At 42.0% G+C, this 19,868-nt stretch overlaps 1 protein-coding gene across 3 annotated transcripts in view; it reads left to right on the top strand.

Moving 5' to 3' along the window:
- Positions 1 to 19,868, top strand: part of FMNL2 (formin like 2) — a 304,966-nt gene that overhangs the window by 245,074 nt on the left and 40,024 nt on the right. For all 3 annotated transcript variants that reach the window (XM_040644919.1, XM_040644915.1, XM_040644925.1), the window contains exon 9: positions 440 to 533. In XM_040644919.1, coding sequence (XP_040500853.1) covers positions 440 to 533 — 94 coding nt within the window. The remainder of the gene's footprint in view (positions 1 to 439; positions 534 to 19,868) is intronic.

The raw sequence follows: 19,868 nt of genomic DNA, 5'->3' as shown, positions 1-19,868 counted from the left end.
CTTTTGGGGGCAAATGTTACTTCTCTGACTCTAAAGCCAGGGAAAGAATTGAACCAGTGGGTTGTTTTCCTGAATATTCCCAAGTTCCCAGTTGTCTAGCTTATCAATAAAACTTTTTCAAACATGTTGTACTGAGTCACCCACTGGTAGAAACGAAAGACTAATCCTCCCAGTATTGATTTTCATTAGTGAGTAATTAATAATTTTGGGAGTGGGAAACTTTCCTTCCAAATTTGCTACCTCAGATAAATCGCATACATTGATGTTCGGAAATGTTTAAAAATGTACTTTCATATGAATATATCTCAGTAAATCTTTAAAAAACATACATGAGCAACTATTTTATTAGCATAGCCATCTTGGAAGGAGGAAGCAGATGACTCCTCATGTTACTCACTGATTTTTTTTTTCTTTTGCTTGTTTCTTCTTGTTTCGACAGAACAAAAGCCCTTGTCTTAGAACTGTTGGCAGCTGTTTGTCTTGTCAGAGGCGGGCATGAAATCATTTTATCAGCATTTGACAACTTTAAGGAGGTAGGATCCTTTGTAGTTTGCTCACACAAACATATTTGGAAGTCTGAACAGAATGATTGACCTTTTCTGTGTGTGTTTTATTATTGAGATACAATTGACATAGTTCTCAGGTGTACAATGTAAGGACTCGATGTTTGTATGTCTTGTGAAATGATCACCACAGTAAGTCTCGTTAACATCCACGGTTTACCTTTTTATGTCTTCTGGGGCCTCAGGGGTATAATAGTTAATTTTCTAGGACGTCACTGAGGGGAAAGTAATGAACTTAGTCTAAATATCTTAAGTGGACGCATTAAGCTTTCTTTGGTGTCTCATTTCCAAGAAAAGTTAAAAACTATTTGCAGGATCCATTTTCCTTTGGAGAATGTGGAATTGCCAGTTTGAAAACAGTTTGAGAACATGTTTTGTTAAATGTCAGAGGTTTTCATTATGGTTGACACGTGAGCATCCTCCTTGTACATTTTAGGAGCTCTTTCATCAGAGTTACTTTCCCCAAATCACATGTATTATCATTGCTGTGCTGGCTGCCACACACACACACACACACACACACACACACATACACACACACACAAAACAACCTCTCAAATGAATACAGACACTGATTTGAGCAGTTTGTAATCTTAACCAGGTGATCCTGTCCTAGACAAACAGTAAACTATCAGACGTGTGGTTGAAAATGAAAACTGAAATGACTACAGAAAAGAAAGAATTACACACAGATAATATACCAAGGATGGTGGCCCAAAGTATCAAGACACCACCACTGAAAGAATCACTCATTTCCTTTAGTGGTAGCGTGCAGGGTTCCATGGCCATGAAGAGTGCCTGTTTGCTCCCCTACCAGGGGCCTGACATTGGAGGCTACTTTGAGGTGGGACTTTATAAAAGCAAGTAAAGGCACTTGGAGCTCAGGCCTCCCGAGGGGCGTCAGCCAAGTTGTGCGTTCTCCTGGCAATCCCATTTGATTTCTGATGCTTCTGGATTCGAATCCAGATCTCAGAGGGACTTCCAGACTCTCTCTCATCTTTCCTGGGAGCCTTTGGAGTCAGAACCCAGCTAATATTTGTTGAAGACCTACTATATGGCAGGCATGTGCCAAGTACACCCATGAAATTGTGTGGTTCTGTGAGGCTACGTGAGACAAGTATTAATGTCTACATCTTCTGGAAGAATAAACTGAAATTCCAGATACCTTGTTTGTCCATGGTCACATAGCCAGATAAGTGGCAGAGCGAGGACCCGGATTTGGTTCTCCTAATCCTGGACTTCCATTTTACATGGCATTTGGGCCCAGCTGTGTGTGAAACTCTCGGGGAAATAGTGAATTAGACAGGACCTCAGAGCCATTTCCCCCGCCCTACCCCCTTCATTGGACTTACTACCCCACCTGCCAGAGGTGCTAACGAGTGACGCATGATCGTGTCTATTGGCTAGAAAGCTGCCAAGATGTCAGCGGGGAAAGCAGTCCTCCTGCCCTTGTATTGGTATTGTTTCCCTCCCTTCAGTCACTGCTTTAAGATTTTGATATTATCCATTTTGTTAATACCCACCTTGGACAGAATAAAAAAAAAATTTTTTTTTAACCTATTCAGCCTCAGTGATGGTGAAAAAATATCCAGGTTCCAAGAATACGAGGAATGATAGTGAATCTTTAAATTCGTACTTTGGCTTAAAAAAAAAAAAGAGACTTTAGAGATAAGAAATGTATGAATGCTTATCTGTGAATGTTTTTATATATCCTATATTAGTACATAAAATTTGTATTTATAAGTTAGAAGATATATGTTTAGGTAGATGGGTCTAATAGGAAAATGAAACAGCATGCATAGCTAGTATAACTCCCAAATCTTCATCATTTGATCATATTTGGACATATCCCATGTCTCTTTCCTTCCACACTGGAAGCACTTACCATATAGTCATCAGTGACCCTTGTTATAACATCAGCAGTATCACGACAAGCATCTGATTATATTGCAGGTCAAATTATGTCCTCAAATTATAATTGTGTACAGTCAGTAATCCTTAAAACCAGTAATTCATGAGATGATTGTTAGGTAAAATAGAGTGCCTTTCTTATGCATGATAATACTTGTAGAATTGGGTTTTAAGGACCTGGTATCAGAATTGTTTATGGCTTTTCCATTTAGGGAGTAGTGGGTGCTTTGTTGAAAAAAAGTAATCTTACTAAATCTAATGGCTAAGTAGCAATGCAAACTAAATTAATTTTGACTTTGAATTTTATTTTATTTTATTTTTTTTAAAAGATTTTATTTATTTATTTGACTGAGAGAGAGAGATAGCCAGCGAGAGAGGGAACACAAGCTGGGGGAGTTGGAGAGGAAGAAGCAGGCTTCCCGCGGAGGAGTCTGATGTGGGGCTCGATCCCAGGACTCCGGGATCACGCCCTGAGCCGAAGGCAGACACTTAACGACTGAGCCACCCAGGCTCCCCTGACTTTGAATTTTAAAAGCTTTAACCAAAATTTGCCTCATTTCTGTAATTACTTATGCATGATGGTGTATAAGATCTGACTCTCCTTGAACAGGCATTGGCATCTTAGAGAAACAGTGCCGTGGGGGAGAAGGGACAAGAGCAGGTTGTGTGTGTGCCCTTGGCGTGCATTGACCTCAAGGTATGGAGTCCATGTAGACAGACCAAGCAAAGGGATTACCCTAATAGCCGTGTGAATGAAGACAGGGCAGGAGCATGCCCCTGAGAACTGTGATTCTTATGGATAGGTCAGAAGAGCATCAACCCATTTATCTGTTCAGTTTTAGGGTGAAAAAGTATTACTTTATATTGATTTTTTTTTTTTTTTAAGTATAATGCCATTGTTAGCCCAGAGTGTCTTAAATTTCTTTCTTTTCTCTTTTCTCCCATTTTATGTGAGGGATTTTTTTTTTTTCTTATACATCATAGTCAAGAGTGTGTTCTTTAATCATTTTAGCAAAAATGTCAGTGGAATCTTCTGGGTTTAGGGAGATTTGGGAGCCAGCTGTTCCTCATTAGGAAAAGTTGTACTTATGATCTCAGATGCTTGTGCAGATAGGGTTTGGGTGAGAGTAATACATATTGAGCTGTTCATGCCAGAGAGAGCACCATACCAGGTACCAGGATACTAGGGAGTAGGGACAACAAAGAGTCCTTGCCTTCAAGAAGATTGTTTTTAAAGCTTTTTATCCCTTTTAGTAAGTTGGGATTCTCTTTGTCTCCTTAAGAAGGATGATGGGATTATCCTTGTTTTCGCTGGGGGTACTGAAGGAGGGTGGTTGTGGGGTTTGACATTAGACATCACTATCTTGTTTTGCAGATAAAGTAATAGGCATTAGAGTAGCCAGACTCTTTGGGCTTTGATCTGTTGCAATGTGGCACCAGATGCTAAAGGGAAGTTTAAAGACTGTGCATGTTACGTATGTAGCAGGATGTTTTCCCCTCTACTTCTTGAGCCAGCAAATCCACTCTGTCCTACTTGGCTACCACTAGTTAATTCAAATGTAAATTACAGGGCGGTATCTCTTGGCTTTTGATAGACTTTTTATGTATGATTCCTTAAATTTCTCATATTTCAATTAATATTCAGAATCTCAATTTTGGTTTTCTGTGTTTTTGCAATGAATTTCGTCACATATCCTTATAATATCTGGAGTACATGCTTTAGGAAAAGAGGGAGCACTTCCAATTTAATGATATCTGATGGCAAGAGGAATATAACCCAAGGCCTTGCTTTAGATGGGTGTTGAGTTGGGACTAAGCCTGGTGTCCCTGAGGAAGCACATATATCACCTCAATATATCTGATGATAAATGAGTTCTTACACCAGCATGGTTTGTGGCATGCCTAAAAATTTGTGGTGAGTAAAGACTAAACCATGATGATGCTCCTTGAATTCTTTTCTCTTAATTTTTTTTTTCTAAATGGAATTAACACATCTGGTTTTGGTGTTGAAACATCTCCTCATGAAAATTTATGGTCCTGAATTGAGGACCAGGGTGAGAACAAGGAGTCATCCGTTTTTTTGCTTACTGGCTAATTTTGCCATGTGGAGAGACGTATTATCATCTTGTCTAAACCGATACTTCTTAGCTGCATAGCAGTATATGTTTTTGAACATTTGGCCTCCCCAACAGGAAAAAATACATTTGGTAGCAAAGGTCCCTCTCTTGGTGTTTGCAGTAGTTCAGGGTCTTGTTTGTGAGAAGCAGAAACTGACTCTAACATACGGAAGAAAGGGTTGATTGGAAGGATGTTGAGAAATGCACAGGGTTGACAAGGAGCCTAGAGAAACAGGCCTGGAAGACGGGCAGGCGTTCCTAAAATGTGGCTAGACTCTCAGGCTGTGTGCCCTTGAAGCTTAGCCACCATAAACACTACTTGAGGTTCTGCTCATGCTTTTTCTTCTTTCCCAAATGACATGGACCATAGCTAGCGATCCACTGGGTCATAAACTACCCTTACAGGTTAAGGACATGAACTAGCCCGCACGTTAGAGGTACAAACACGATTTAATCCAGTTTCCCTTAGAAACCTTGACGTCTTCCACCTAGACCTAGCTCTCTTCAACTTTCCCTAGACTTCCTACTGTTTTTCCATTCTATTCTTTGGTATATCTGACAAACTGCCTTTAAGAAAGTGCCTCCAAAAATCTGGCAAAAAAATGTTCCCATTTGAAATGAGAGGGAAAGATGGCGACTTAGCAGTGGGATAGCCTGCGATGATACTTGTAATAAAACTCTAGGAGGGTTTTGAGCTACCAGCTCCCCCAGGCTGCTGGGAGGTGCACCTGGAATTCATCAGGATTCCAGAATGATTATAACTGTGTTCTCATCTGCTTCCAAAATGAAAGCATCTGGCTTTAACAAATAACCCTGAGGCCTGAGTTCGGTTATTCAAGGCCCACCTCCTTCCCACTTCTGCCCTTCCAGTGTGGAGAGGTGGGGCCTCGTGAAATGAGTCACTCAAGGCCACCAGCGCTCCTGTATGCAGCACTCTTGGCAGTAGTCATTAGTTTTTTCTCCTTTTTCTAGAAGGCTTGCTCAGAAAGCTGATGTGGTTTAGCTACCGGGCACCCGAAAGCACTCGTGCTACACATTATTAAGTTGATTTAAGAAAGCCTGTCAAGTTTTATTTACAGTGGGCCAAATTGGGCAGGAAGGGGAGCAGACATTTTGGTGTGCTTCCAGCGTCCTTCTGAGTTTAATCCCATCTAATCTAACCTCTCAGACGTTTGAGGGTGTAGGATTATAAATCCAGCACAGACCTCCTTCATTGGTAAAAATTTTCAACATGGAGGGAAGGGCACTTTTTTCAGTCTCTCACTGAACGAAAAGCAATGTATTTTCTCAGATCTCAGACTGTGGGAGCTACGGTTCGAGAGCGTGTGTGTATTTCACTGTGTGAGGCCAGAATTAACTAATCTGATTCACTGAGACTCTTCTCTGGCCAGTCTGTCTTCTAGTGATCAGCAAGCAGAGTCACCGCAATTATTTTTGGGGGGACCATTTATTAACTGTTGCAGTTACTGCTCATGTATGATAAATGACCCAAACATAGTCTTACTGTGCTCATAGATTCTGTGGATCAGGGGCTCAGGCCGGGCAGGGCAGGGATGATTGTCCCTGCTCTCTCACGACCAGAGCTTTATCAGTGAAGATCCCAACGACTAGGGGCAGGAACTCATTTGGAGGCTTCTTCACTCAAATACCTAGCTCCTGGGCTGTGATGACTCACAGGCTGAGCTCAGTGGAGCCTACCAACCAGGGTGCCTCCATGTAGAGCTCCGGGTGGCTGGAGCTTCTTATGGTCGGAGAGCTGGCTTCCAAGAGGGAGTGTCTAGGAAGGCACATAGCGAGATCAGGTATTTGAAGTGATAATTGTCACAGCATGTCTTCTGAGCTAGTGTCAGAAGTCATCAGTGTCATTTCTGCATTCTGCTGGTTCTAAGGTCACTAAGGCCAACACAGACACAGGGGAGCAACGATGACTTCACTTCTCTGTGGTGTATTGCGAGGGTCACACCATAGGAGAACACGTGAGGTGGGAGATACTGCCGTGGTCATCGTTGGAAAATACAATTCACCTCTGTAACTTCTTGAGAATTACCAATATATCTCTAGTGGTTCCTCTTCTGTTTTCTCTCTCCTTTTCTCAACCGAATACTTGGTTTTGCTTCAGGACTGAAACTTTGTGAACTTTTTCATTGGAGTTAGGAAGGATGGTTGCTGCTTCTTTCAAGCCAGTTTACTATGGGCAAACAGTATTTTGGGAGCCTTTCTAGAGGAGAAAGGAGCCATTTACATAAAATTTCTGAGCCCTTGGTAACGAACTAGTTATTTCTTTATCATCTGTGTCTTTATCATCTTGTAGGGAAGTGAAGGCTGGTCTCCTGTTGGTCATTAGGGGATGAGTCATGCTAACTTGGAAAATTTTCATGAACATTCGAGTGCCCTGTTGTGTCAGAAACATTGATAAATACTGGCAATAAGAAAATGAGCAAGACATAGGCCCTACCCTTAAGAAGGAGCATCTGAGTCCAGTTAAGGAAACAGATATTTTGGTAGTTGAACTACGAGGCTTTATAAAGTTAAATGTCGGAGGCTTTATAAGAGGAGTAACAGCTAACCAAGAGGAGGTGGAAGAAGGAAGGCAGATGGGATGGGTACTCTCGGGGGAGGCTTCCTATAGAAAGGGTGCCTGAGCTGAGTTTAGAATGACTAAGAGTTAACCAGGTATATTAGTTTCTTATTACTGCTGTAATAAATTGCCACAGACTTAGTGGCTTATTACAACACATATTATCCTACAGTTCTGTTGGTCGCGTGTATACAATGAGTCTACAGAGTGGCGTTCTCTCAAGTAATCCATTTCCTTGCCCTTTCAGTTTCTAGAAGCTGCACACATTCATTCCTTGGTTCGTAGCCTCTCTGACTCTGACCCTCTGGCCTCCTTCCTCTAGTGCCCATTGTGATGCTGTGGGGCCCACCCACATAATCCAGGATAACTTCCCCATCTCAGGATCCTTATCTTAATCATACCTGCAAAGTCCCTGTTAGGTGGAAGGTAAACAGTCACGAGCACCAGGGACAGGACATGGACATCTTTTTGGAGGCGGTTCTTTGGGGGCGGTTCCCCCCACACCAGGGGAAGGTGTCCTTTTATACAAAGAAGGCAGCATCCTAGTAAAGCTTCAAGGACTGTAGTTACTGTAGCTCACTGTACTCTCTGTTCTTAAAGGGGAAGAGGGCGTGGGAAGAGACAAGGTGGGAAGCGAGGGGCAGGTGGGGAAAGACCTCATGTCTTATTCCAGAGTCTTCATATTGCCCTGTAGCCTGAAGAATCAAGAGGCAGGGAAGGGAACGTGCTCTCCGATCTCCTCCAAGTGCTTGCTGTTTAGAATGACTCTCTCCGTAAAGAAATAGCAGCTACATTTTGCTCCAAGAGTCTGTTGGCAAGGAGCTTAGCATTAGGTCACTTCGAGCAGGGTGTGGTTAGGATTTGAGATTTGTTTTAGAGATTTTGCGATTCATAGTTCTCATTCCTTGGGCCTCTTCCTCCAGTGACAGTCATCTGCTCCTGCATCTGCTAATATCGACAGGACTTCCCTGTGCTGTGGGCCTGAGGGAACTAAAAAAAAAAAGTGCGAGAAGATAGTGGTACCTGGGGACATGAGATTATCGTATCTAGGAGCATTTGTAGAGGTACTTTGCTTTTCAGCCTGACTTCAATTAGACCCGCTCCTCTCTCCATAAGCCTGCCTGCAATTTATACACCAGGGAGCCTCATCTTCTATTTCATTCATAGCAGCCACCTTTTTAAACAAACAAACAAACACGAACAAACAAACAAAAAACATGGCATTGCTTCCTTTGTTTTTAGTCATGTAAAAACGCTGTTTCTAAAATCTGGGCCCTTGGCCAACTGTAAAATAGTAGGCGTATGTGTCTTCATTGCGTATTCTGGGAAGATCACAATGGAAGACCTCAGGAAGAAAACGGTGAGAGCTGTGTGTCACTTTAAGACCCCATGGATCTGAACCCAAGCCTGGCCCAGGTCCCTGAACATGACACTTGCACTTGGGAAGAGTTTCTGTGACATGTAGGGGTAGTTACGGTTGTAAGGTACATGCGATGGTAGGAAGCCCTGTGCTGTGACTTGATTAGAGAACTGGAACCAAAGCTCTGAGAGCTCTGATGACGTCAGCACCAACTCTAAAACCATTAGAATGTGGGGAGGGTTTAGCTCCCGGTCAGGATCTGCTTGCCATTCTGGCGTTTATTTCTGCAGAATAATGTTAAAGTCTATTTTAGGGTCACCTTGGTTTCTTTTTCCTGTGTGAAAGAACACCTCCCTATTCTGTTTCTCCCTCACTCCACCCTGATGTGTGTTACAAGGAGTTTTTTGTTTTGTTTTGTTTTTTAAAGTCTGTATCTTGGGACTTAAGTATACTTTAGTATTCTACATTTGTTCTAGCCGCTTTTTAAAGCAGGTTCATATTAAGTGAAAATAGAAAGAATTGTTTTAAAATGTCAAGTCTGGATTATAGGTTATTTTTAGTGGTCATTAAGTCCAGTGCTAAGCAATGGTTAAGTCCTAGACCCAGGGCTCTATTAACCATCTTATTAACTAGGCTTCTAGGTTTAAATAGAGCTGTTCGAATAATTATGAAAATGCTATGGTAGATATGTTTACTAGGAGAAGGATAAATGACATAGATTTATGTCTTATGTGTGCATATATGAGTGTATGCATATTGTGTGTGTGTGTGTTATGAGTAACAGCATAAAGATTATTTAAGCATAGTAACAGACTCTAAAAAGAAACAGATGAAAAGGGTTGGAGTGACAGTGTGTGTATGTATCTGTTGCAACATGCCTCACGTGGTTAAAGATCCCTATTATGCAGGGTTAGAATTTTCCTTCTGGTAGTGTTTTATATGACAGCTCTCTCTCGTCTTTTCTAAAGATGCTAGTTATCTTTTGTGTAATTTCTCTCCAAAAATAAAGACAAAATCAAAATTTTCTGGAACTTTTAGGGACTTGTTGAGCAAATATACTTCTTACCATGGAAAAAAGCACCATTATAAGATCAGGAGAGTTTGGCAGAAGATAAAAGACATGATTTTTGTCCCACAAAAGTTTCAGTTGCCTTGAGAAAGACAGGGTTGACTTTAAGAGGTAGTTAGTTAAGGACTAAATATATGCTAAGGAAAACAATAAGAGGGCAGTAATTCAGAACGTTAAGAATTATGCTTACTTTTTTTTTTATTCCCTATTATAATTTAAAGTAGTTTTAGGTGTTCTTGCCAATGAATATGCTTACTGAGCTTGACTCCCTGTGTGAGTCAAGCTCAGATTTCATTTGAAATTTAAATGCTTGTAAAACTAAAGCACATTAAACAAATTTATTTGGGCTCTGTAGTCAGTACATAAGGGCTTTGTTTGGTTGGTTTCTTTTAAACTAACAAACAGTCGTTTTCAGAAAGAAAACACGATCAGAGTTCTTGAATCTCTTCCATTTTATTCCATGTTATAAACATGAGCCAGTAGATTATATCGTGTGTACAAAAAAGGCGTATACAAATACGGAAATAGAAAGGCTATCATCTCCTGTTTGCTGAGTGCCAGCAGGCTGCCATATAGTACTTTAGTTCTAAGGTCCACCCCATGAAGTAGGAATAAAGAACAAGAGGTTTAGAGTGGATAGGCTGCCGACATACTTCAGTAAACGGCAACCCTGGGATTGTTACCCAGACCCATGGAGCAGAAGGCTCATAGTCAACCTTCTGTAACGTGTTGTCACATACCAAACACTTTCTGCACATGTTCATACAACACCCTCAGCCTTCTACAAAGCTGGCCTAACCGAACAGTTAAAGATTGAGCAGCTTACTGGAGTGTTTTTAGTTATTAGTAACATTCAGGACCAACTGGGCTATTTGTATGGGGCCTGAAAAGAGAGGATGGGGCTTGAGCAGGATACTAAGGGGAGGCAGACATTTGTTTGGTGGGTGGAGGGTATTCTGGGAACAGAAGGAGAGAATGGCGTGAGGTCCGTCCTGGAGAGAGTTAAGTCAGATAAATGTGCTGCATGGCAAGGGGACAAGTGTGGCTGGGGTCCGTGATCCAGGAGAAAGCATGGCAGGGCGCAGGCTTGAGTAGGAATCTGAGGAGGTCACCGTGGAGAGATTTGAAACCTGTGGTAGAATCTCAACTGGAAGGTAAAGTAGGAGGGAAAAGAAAAAGGGAAAGAGAAGCAACTGATAGTTACAAAGCACTGTACAGTTTATAAAGTGTTTTTATATCTGTTCTGTATGACTCTGTGGAAATCTGTGAGGGCGTTTTATGTAATTCTGGTAAATCTTCAAGAGTACAGGTGTTCGGCATGAAGTACCCGAGAGGGGAGATGCTGGAGTTTGGAAGGTAGGTAGTTCATGCAGTAAGTGACTGGGCCCTGGACCAAGTCTGTGGCCAGGACAATGGATGGAAAGCCACAAAAGTCAGCAGGAGACAGGATGATCCAGTGGATTTGGGATGGATATAAGAGGAGAATGAAATCTAATCAAGTGATATACATTTAATTAAGAAGAAAGTAGCACAGCCACGATAAACAAATATCTGGGATTTCTTTTTTCCAGTGAAGAAGCTAAGTTTTGTTTTTGTTAATTCATTCTCTTTGTGGTGGTAAAATGTCTAATGTCGGATTCTTGGTTCTGAGCTAAAGATGATGAATGAGAGAACAGGTTTAAACAGAGGTATTGGGGAGTGAATGAGTGAGTGAGCGTGTATAATCCAAATAGAGAAGGGCATTGTAACTAAGGAGATGAACTCCACAGGGTGCCAGCCTAAAGGAGTAAGGATAGAATGGCCTGGAAGGATGCTCAGAAGAGACCAACACAGAACATGAAGGGCAGTCAGGGGGGTGAGAATATACCTGGCGGGTCTGGTGTCTTGTGGTGCAAGTTCCTGCTTTAGGTGACAAGTTAGTCACATGGTCTCTGTCTCCTTTCAAATTCTACATTTTCATGTTTCTATATAAAATTTGGTCTGTACATGTCTATGTAATACATATTATGCATATATGTTCAGGTGGTTCCATCTGAGAAAAGCTAAGTGCTTCTTGTACTGCGGATAGGAAAATAAGGTACCCAGATAATCACATGGTGGGTACAAAAAGTTACAAACAAGAACGAAACGTAACATGTCTAAGGGCAGTTGGTAGGATAGAAACGAGCTTAAAATAAAGATAGAGCTCTGTGATTTTAGACTACATTGTGATGTTAGTCCCTTGTTCCCTTTATAACCACCTGGCAATGGCTGCATCGGTTTCCTAAACCCAAGTGTCATTAACAAAAATCTGCAGTGTGTCAAAGGAGCTTGCTGCTTCCCTAAGCAGAAAGTGAGCTGGGTGTACTGGAAGCGCACGTTGGTGCCTGTCGCTTGTAAGGGCCTGTTCGTGAAAGCATCGCTGGCTTGGGCCATATTTGAGAGACTGAGCTTTTGAGTCATTATTCAGGCTTTTCATTCCCCAGCTCCTCCATCGTACCCAAACTCTGTCTACTCATTGTAGTCCAGCGGCCATTCTTGATTCCTTTCGCCATAGTGGTGCCTGTGGCTCCTGCCCAGTTCTTCATTCCTGACAGCCATCTGCCAGGGATATATAGTCATGCTTGGTTTTCATTCACAACCATAACCGAAGCACACTTGGTAGAAGAAAATGGCGGTTCCTGATTGTGGTCCAGCAATCACTCAGTCGCCCTTCATCTTGAAGTTGAGAGCTCTGACGAAATTTTCCCCCTCAGCCCTGCGTCACTGGAGAGTGGAAATGGCCAATTACAGTAACATGAGCTGTAGCTCTGTTTTGTTTCAGCAGTTTGGTTTTGGCTGTGGAAAATGAGGGTTCCTTCCCACCAGGCAGTGTACCAGCAACACATGTGGTATCCGGATTTACTGGTATACCGCTAAGAACAACACTGAATTTTCCATTTTGAAGTATTTTCCAGGAATAGGTGTAAAGCTAGGAAGTAGCGTATTCTATGCGGTAGTTATCAAGGACATGTTTAGTGCATTGTTAAGATAACCATCTATTTGTTGCTCGCGTATTCTTGATTGTTTGATATTTTAGCATGTCATGCGTTCTAGGGCAAATCTATGTACTTGGGTAGATTCACTGAGTATGATTGTCCCCAAACTTTGGGGAATGCATGTCCCATAGACCATGTGGGAGAGATCTGTTTCTTTATCTCTCTCCTATTCTTGCTTGGAATCCAGTATTCACTTGCCTTTGGGAGAAGATTATCTAGCCTTGTAATAAGCCTCCATGTGACAGAGGTAGCCACATCCCAGGAGTCCACTGCTGTCTAATCTGGTAAATGCCAGGGATTGTACTTGTCCCTGTGTAACATAATTGAAGGGACGTCTGTTTTTTTTTTTTTTAATCTTTACGTTTTTCCTGCCTTGTAAACTAGTGGCGGGTTTCTTGCGATCCAGGGAAACCTGTTCTGTCTGAATGAGGTGACTTCATCCTTGTGGAGAGATAGCAGATGTAGTTGCTCTCTGTATGGTGTGATTGACTCCCCGACAATCTTATAAGACTTTTTCCTATTAGAAATCCACTTATTTGCTTCTTCAGGTTTTGGGTTTTGAAAATTCATCATCTTTGTAGAAATAAAGAAGCTATTCTCTAGTAGTATAATCTAGTAGTTCTTAAATTTTTGGCCTCAAGACCCCTTTTTACATTCTTAAAAATTATGAAGGATTCCCCCAGTTTTTTGTTTATGAGTGTTATGAATTGATATTGACCCCATTAGAAATGAAAGCAAAATTTTGATATGTATTTCATTAAAAATAACACAATAGACTCATTACATGTTAGTGTTAACTTTTTCTATAAGAAAACATCTATTTCTCAAAACTTAAAAAAAAAATCAGTGACAGTCGTAGCTGTTTTATAACAAAATACCATACACTGAATGGCTTAAACAACAGAAATTTATTTCCTCACAGTTATGGAGGCTGAAAGTCCCCATGCTGGCATGGTTGGGTTCTGGTAGATGTCCTTATCTGGCTTGCAGATGGATGCTTTCTTGCTCTATCCTCAGATGGTCTTTCTTGGGGGTGTGTGTGTGTGTGTGTGTGTGTGTGTAGAGGTCTCTCCCTCGTCTAAGGCCATCGATGTCATTGGATTAGGGACTCACCCTAATGGCCTCATTTAATCTGACTTTACCTCCTAAAGGCCCTATTTCCAAATACAGTTCAGGACAAGGCTTCGACATATGAATTTTGTGGAGACACAATTCCGTCCGCAATAGTGGCATTACTTTATATTTTTATACATCTTTTAAAGTCTAGCTTAATAGAAGATAGTTGCGTGTTCATATTTGCCTCTGCATTCAGTCACTTGTGTTGTATTGATCGAAGTAGTTGAAGAAAACCCAGCCCACACAAACACACAGGTGGAAAAGGAAGTACTTTAGTAGCATTTTCAGGTAACAGTGGCTATTCTTTTTTGGAACTATGCAAACACTGGACAGGTGGTAGCTTCTTATAGGTTAGTTGCAAAGTAGAATCTGAAACTGTATTAATGAACTTCTGGTACTCTGTTAGTATAAGATTTATTTGCTTGTTTTCTACCTTGAATTGAATGCATAGTTTTATAACAATATGTGGTAGTCAGTTGGAAAATATCAATTCACTGAATTATCTGGATCTTCTAAATATTGACACTGAATCATGCAGTATTTTTTTAAAATCACATTATTATCACTACCAATTTCATCAGAAAAATCTTTAAATACTGGAAAAGCTGTCAAACTCATAATGAATACGTTTTCCAAAATTCTCATTTTTGCTTGAAAGCTCAATTTTTATCATTAGAAACAAATACTGTCAGTTTCCTTCATCCATTTTCAAGAAAATTACTGCCAAGTTTTTAAGTCTGAATAACTGTGGTTTGTTAGTTATTCTTTCAAATAAGAACAAAAAAAAAATGGCTAGGTCATCTTGCAACTAGAGTAATCCTAGAAGTGCTTTTCCTCAAGGCACCCATATTTTAGTAAGTAGCAAAAGTGCTTTACTAAAGCATGCTTCCCATTTCATCATAGAGAATATTAAGAAGGTGTATATTCACTGGTCCAGATTGAATAAAATTAATACTTTTTATTGCATCAACAAGGTTTTTGTAATTAAGTTTTAAATTTTAATTCCAGTATAGTTAACATGGCGTGTTACAATAGCTTCAGATATACGTTACAGTGATGCAACAATTCCATACGTGACCCTGTGCTCATCACAGTAGCTGCACTCTTAGTCCCCATCACCTATTTCACCCGTCCCTCCATCCACCTCGCCTCTGAGAACCATCAGTTTGTTCTCTATAGTTAAGAGTCTGTTTCTTGGTTTCTCTCTTTTTTCCTTGTTTCTTTTGTTTCTTAAATTCCACATTATGAGTGAAATCACATGGTATTTGTCCCCCTTTGACTGACTTATTTTGCTTAGCATAATACTATTCAGTTCTATCCATGTTGTTGCAAAGGGCAAGATTTCATTCTTTATGGATGAATAATGATCCATTATACACACACACACACACACACACACACACACACACCCCTTTATCCATTCATCTATGGGTGGATACCTGGGTTGCTTCCATAATTTGGCTATTGTAAATAATGCTGCAGTAAACATAAGGGTGCACGTATCCCTTTGAATTAGTGTTTTTGTATTTTTTGGGTAAATACCCAGTAATGCAATTATTAGGTATATGGTAATTCTGTTTTTAATTTTTTAAAAAAGATTTTATCTATTTATTTGATGGGGGGGGGAGCAGAGGGAGAGGGAGAAGCAGGCTCCTTGCTTAGCAGGGAGCCCGACGTAGGGCTCGATCCCAGGATCATGACCTGAGCCGACGGCAGCCACACAACCAACTGAGCCACCCAGGTGCCCCCTATTTTTAATTTTTTGAGGAACCTGTGTACTGTTTTCCACAGAGGCTGCACCAGTTTGCATTCCCACCAACAGTGCACAAGGATTCCTTTTTCTCTACATCTTTGCCAACACTTATTGTCTCTTGTGTTTTTGATTTTTGCTATTCTGACAAGAGTGAGATGATATCTTCTTGTGGTTTCGATCTGCATTTCCCTGATGATGAGTGATGGTGAGCATTTTTTCATGTGTCTGTTGGACATCTGGATGTCTTCTTTGAAGAAATGTCTGTTCGTGTCTTCTGCCCATTTTTAAATTGGATTATGTGTTTTTTGGCTGTTGAGTTGTGTCAGTGCTTTATCTACTTTGAATACCAAGTCTTTATCAGATATGCCCTTTTATCACGGGTACTGTAAGTGAAACTGGCTTTTTTTTTTTTTTTTTTTTAACTGAGATTCTGATGAATACAGTGATTACTAGAGTACTTGGTGCCACTGCCTTGAGTCATACCAAGGCAGCAGTGCTTTTCTTCACCCACTGTTGCTTTTGTACTTCCCATGCCAATGTCTACTCTGTGAAAAGGGCAAGTAACACCTTTGTGTCATTATAAAAATAGTTTTGACCTCACAGACTCTGTGAAAGGGCCTCAGAGACCCTTGGTGTTCAAGAACCATGTTTTAAGAACTGCTTCCCAGATACACTGTCTGCTGTCTTGTTGGGCCAGGTGGAAGTGGTTCCGGGTTGCTGAGAGTGAGGTCTTCCTGATGAAGACCCAGCCCTGGGGCAGAGCACGGAAGAAAGTGAAGATGTGGAATCGGGGGGAGGGAGCAGTGGACAAACCTCAGGCATTTGCCTGCTTGTGGACTGAGGTCCTTGATCTAGCCAACAAAGAGTCCTTGTCTTCAGGGGCTCCGAATTCATAGCACATTTTTGTTAGATTTAATTTGACTTGTGATTCAGGCATGAAGAGAGCATGGGTTGACATCTGTCTCCTGAGCAGGGCCCAAGATCTGTGGTGAAAATGCCACAGGATTTTAACCCCTCCTATCACGCGTTGTTGCTACAATTCACCAAACACGTGATGACCACTAGAAGTGTGTCACTGTGTCCCCTCCCTTGCCTGGCTTCGGTATGCTCAAAGGACGAATCTGTGAGGAGAAATGAAAGAAATAGTGTTAGGCCTTCTGCATTTTGAGGGGTCTGTTCGGTAAGTCATCCCAGAGATGACTGAAGGCCTTGGCTCCTCACTCCTCGGATAGCTATTTAAGTACCAGTCTCTCTTGAACTACAATGTATTTTGGTCTTCCTAAAGGAACAGAAGCCTTGAAAGAATGAGTTCTTACTGATGACCAAGAGATGTGTCTCATACTGAAGCCAGAACAAGTCAAGTCAGGCATTAGGAATATTTCTGAAAGATGTCATTTATGAAGAATTATATTGTGGAGCCTTCCTCTCTCGAATGTAGTGAAGGTCTTCTCCTTTTTTTTTTTTTTTTTAGGAGCGTGATTAAAAATGCATTTCTCATTTAAGGTGTGGTGTTTCAATGAGTTATTCTTTGGGGATTTTATTAGCCCTTTGCTTCTATGTCAGGGTTCTTTTTTTGGTACAGCAAAATATATACATGAAAAGTAAAAGAGTCATCTGGCTGTTTTCTGTGGTTGGTGCCAAAACATCTGGATATTTGGAAACATCTGGAAAAGCAACTGAAGTTTTCACAAGGGTGATTAGTATGAAGTGGATGAAACCTCTGGCTCATAATCAGATTATTTACCAGTTCAGCTTCGATAGAAATGTTTTATTAATTTATGAGGAAGGAGGGTTGACTAGATTGTAGAATACATTCAGTTGTTTAGCTCTCCGTCATTTTCAGTGGAGTGAGAGATAAGGTCGTTGAGTTTCCGAATGTTTCAATTCAGTGAATGTTTCCGCCCTTAAATCCCGGGAGACAGGAGAGCCAACAGTAGGTCTGAGTGGTCTGCTTCTGTCCCAGCAGCCGTTTGGTGTCAGTGGATGAAACATCTAGTTACCTTAGGAACACAGGAGCGTTAGACCCCTGCAAGCATACGACGCCCCAGCAAAGTGGGTTTTTTGGTCAGGCCATCATGGCGTCAGATAATCCTCAGGCTTCTGGTGTTCCCAGTGGAAGGTAAAAAAAAGTGCTTTCCACCTAGGACTATGTAATAACTGTTTACTTCATGCGGCCCTGAGAAGAAAACGAACTTTTGTTCCCGGGCAGCCCCCCCGAGAAGGGTCGTCTAATCAGTCATAATAGACTGTGCCTCTAAAAAACGGTGCCTTCCTGCAGGGAGCCCTGCGGATCACAGGGGCCTATTGTGAGAAGAGAAAAAGAAAGTATTGAAGCAGGCACCCGGCAACAGGGCAAGAAGGAAACACTTAAGCAAGGGGCCTTTAATTTTTATATAACTAACCCAGAAGCATAGTTTATAGCCACCTCATAAGAGTCAGGCCTCAGTCTGGCTGCAGACTTTGTGTGGTGCCCTGGGAGCTGTTGCTGGGGAAGCCAAAGACGGTCCTTGACCTTGAAGGGGGACGGAGAGGTGGCTGAAGGCCGGCCGTCTGTTGTTCATTGCAACATCTGGCTAGCAAGAATACTCTTTGTTACAGGCTTTTGTAAAACCATCTTTTCTCCACTATGGGCCTTAAGGGAAATTATCCCCTCACCCCTGCTCACCCTCAGAGACACTGTAAACCACGGCCTCCTTTGCATCCAGGGCCCCAGATTTATCCAAATGGTTTGGGACACTGTTCAGAAATGTCTTTCACAGATGTTGCAGAACAGAGTTGAGTCGTTTTTTGGCAGGAGTTGCGCTTTTGCTTCAGTTCTCCTTGAAGTGGAAATGTATCTCGCTTGTGCCGGGTGTGGCCATTTTATCTGGGCAAGGCCGGACTGATGGGCGTTACAAGCACCAGGCCGCCAGATGCTGTGAGACAGTGCTCTGGCCCTTACGCACGGTACGCAGGCTTGCGTAGCGGAGCGCCTCTCTACACTGGGTTTGTGTTGAGCTGCCAGGTTGGTCAGTTCGGGGATATCGTGTTATCTTGCCGTGCCTAGATTAGAATTTTAGAACTTCAAGATATCAAGTGAGGGTTTTTTGTTTTTGTTTTTTCAAACTTTTATTAGCAGTGAAAACCTTCAATGAAACTTTTTTCAATGAAATCCTATCAAGCAACTCAGTAAAGCAGAGTTGGATAAAAGAGGACAGAAGTCCCAAGATCCTTTCCTATTTGTGTTTTTCCTTTCCCTGCCAAGCTCCCCACCTTTGGAACCCCCAGAGTGGTCCTCTGTAACGCTTATGGCTTCCTAAAAGAAGCCTTGAAAACACGCTGTATAACCTATGGCTCTGAAATTAATGGATGTGGAAATTGAAGTCCAGAGATTCCAGGGACAACCATGCTGTCCAGGCTCCCAGCAGGGTAGTGGCAGAGCTGTGCCCCCCATATGATGCAGGTTTCCTGTTCAGTCATATTTCTGCCCTCAGATCCCCTCATCCCCATCAGTGTTAGAGGTTCAAGGTGCAAAGAGGCCTGGACGTCAGGCAGGACCTCAGGGATGGGTGGGCGTTCAGTAAACTGAAGTCTGGGGTCCAGGATCCCAGCCCGAGGGTTTTTGCTTTATACAGTGTTAATCGGGGCCAGTGCATTTATTCACATGACACTGACATATAAATGAAGATGCCTCTTAGGTTTCCTGCGGAGTACGTGGCTTTCCGGAGCATATACTTTTCTTTTCCTGCTGTTTGGCTTAATTTCTGGCAGCGCTGGCTGTTAGTAGCAGAAACCCAATTCCTGTTGGAGTATTCCCGTGCACAAGCCTCCTCGGCAGTCTACTCGGTTGGCCTTTCTGTGGCCGCGTTCTCTTAAATTTGCTCCCCACCCACCTACTTCAGTGGCAGCTTGTCCCTGATCCAGGAAACCGGTGTAAAGCTAGCGGGGGAAGGGAAGTACCATGGATTATATGAAAGGCAAGAAATGACCTGCTTCAGTTGCCACAGAACGGTTTTTTTTTTACTTTCCGACGTTTTCCGATGTTGCCTGGCCTTTGTTGGCAGATGGAAATTATGTGCAGCAATATGTAATATTCAGTAATACGTACGTGCAGATACACTCCTGGCTCTTCTGTATGTTTTGATGAAGTCCTTGAGTGCAACCCCACCAAGGCCCATCAGTGTGTGGATTCTGAACGTAACTGAGAATTGGTGTCCTGTTTCTTGTATCCTCACCATTTTCTGAAGCCAGGTCAGTTTCAAAGGAGAGAAGCGTCACGTTCAGCCATGGCTGTTCTATTTGAACCAAGTGTGTGGGGTGGTCCAGATGTGAGCAGTATGAGCTGAGACTGCTTTCCTTTGATGCCGAACACAACTTTACCAGCTTCCCCCAAACATATCTTCCC

Source organism: Ursus maritimus, unplaced genomic scaffold (assembly GCF_017311325.1).
Source record: "Ursus maritimus isolate PB19 unplaced genomic scaffold, ASM1731132v1 scaffold_1, whole genome shotgun sequence".
Classification (NCBI taxonomy): domain Eukaryota; kingdom Metazoa; phylum Chordata; class Mammalia; order Carnivora; family Ursidae; genus Ursus; species Ursus maritimus.
This window is presented reverse-complemented; position numbering and strand designations above follow the sequence as displayed.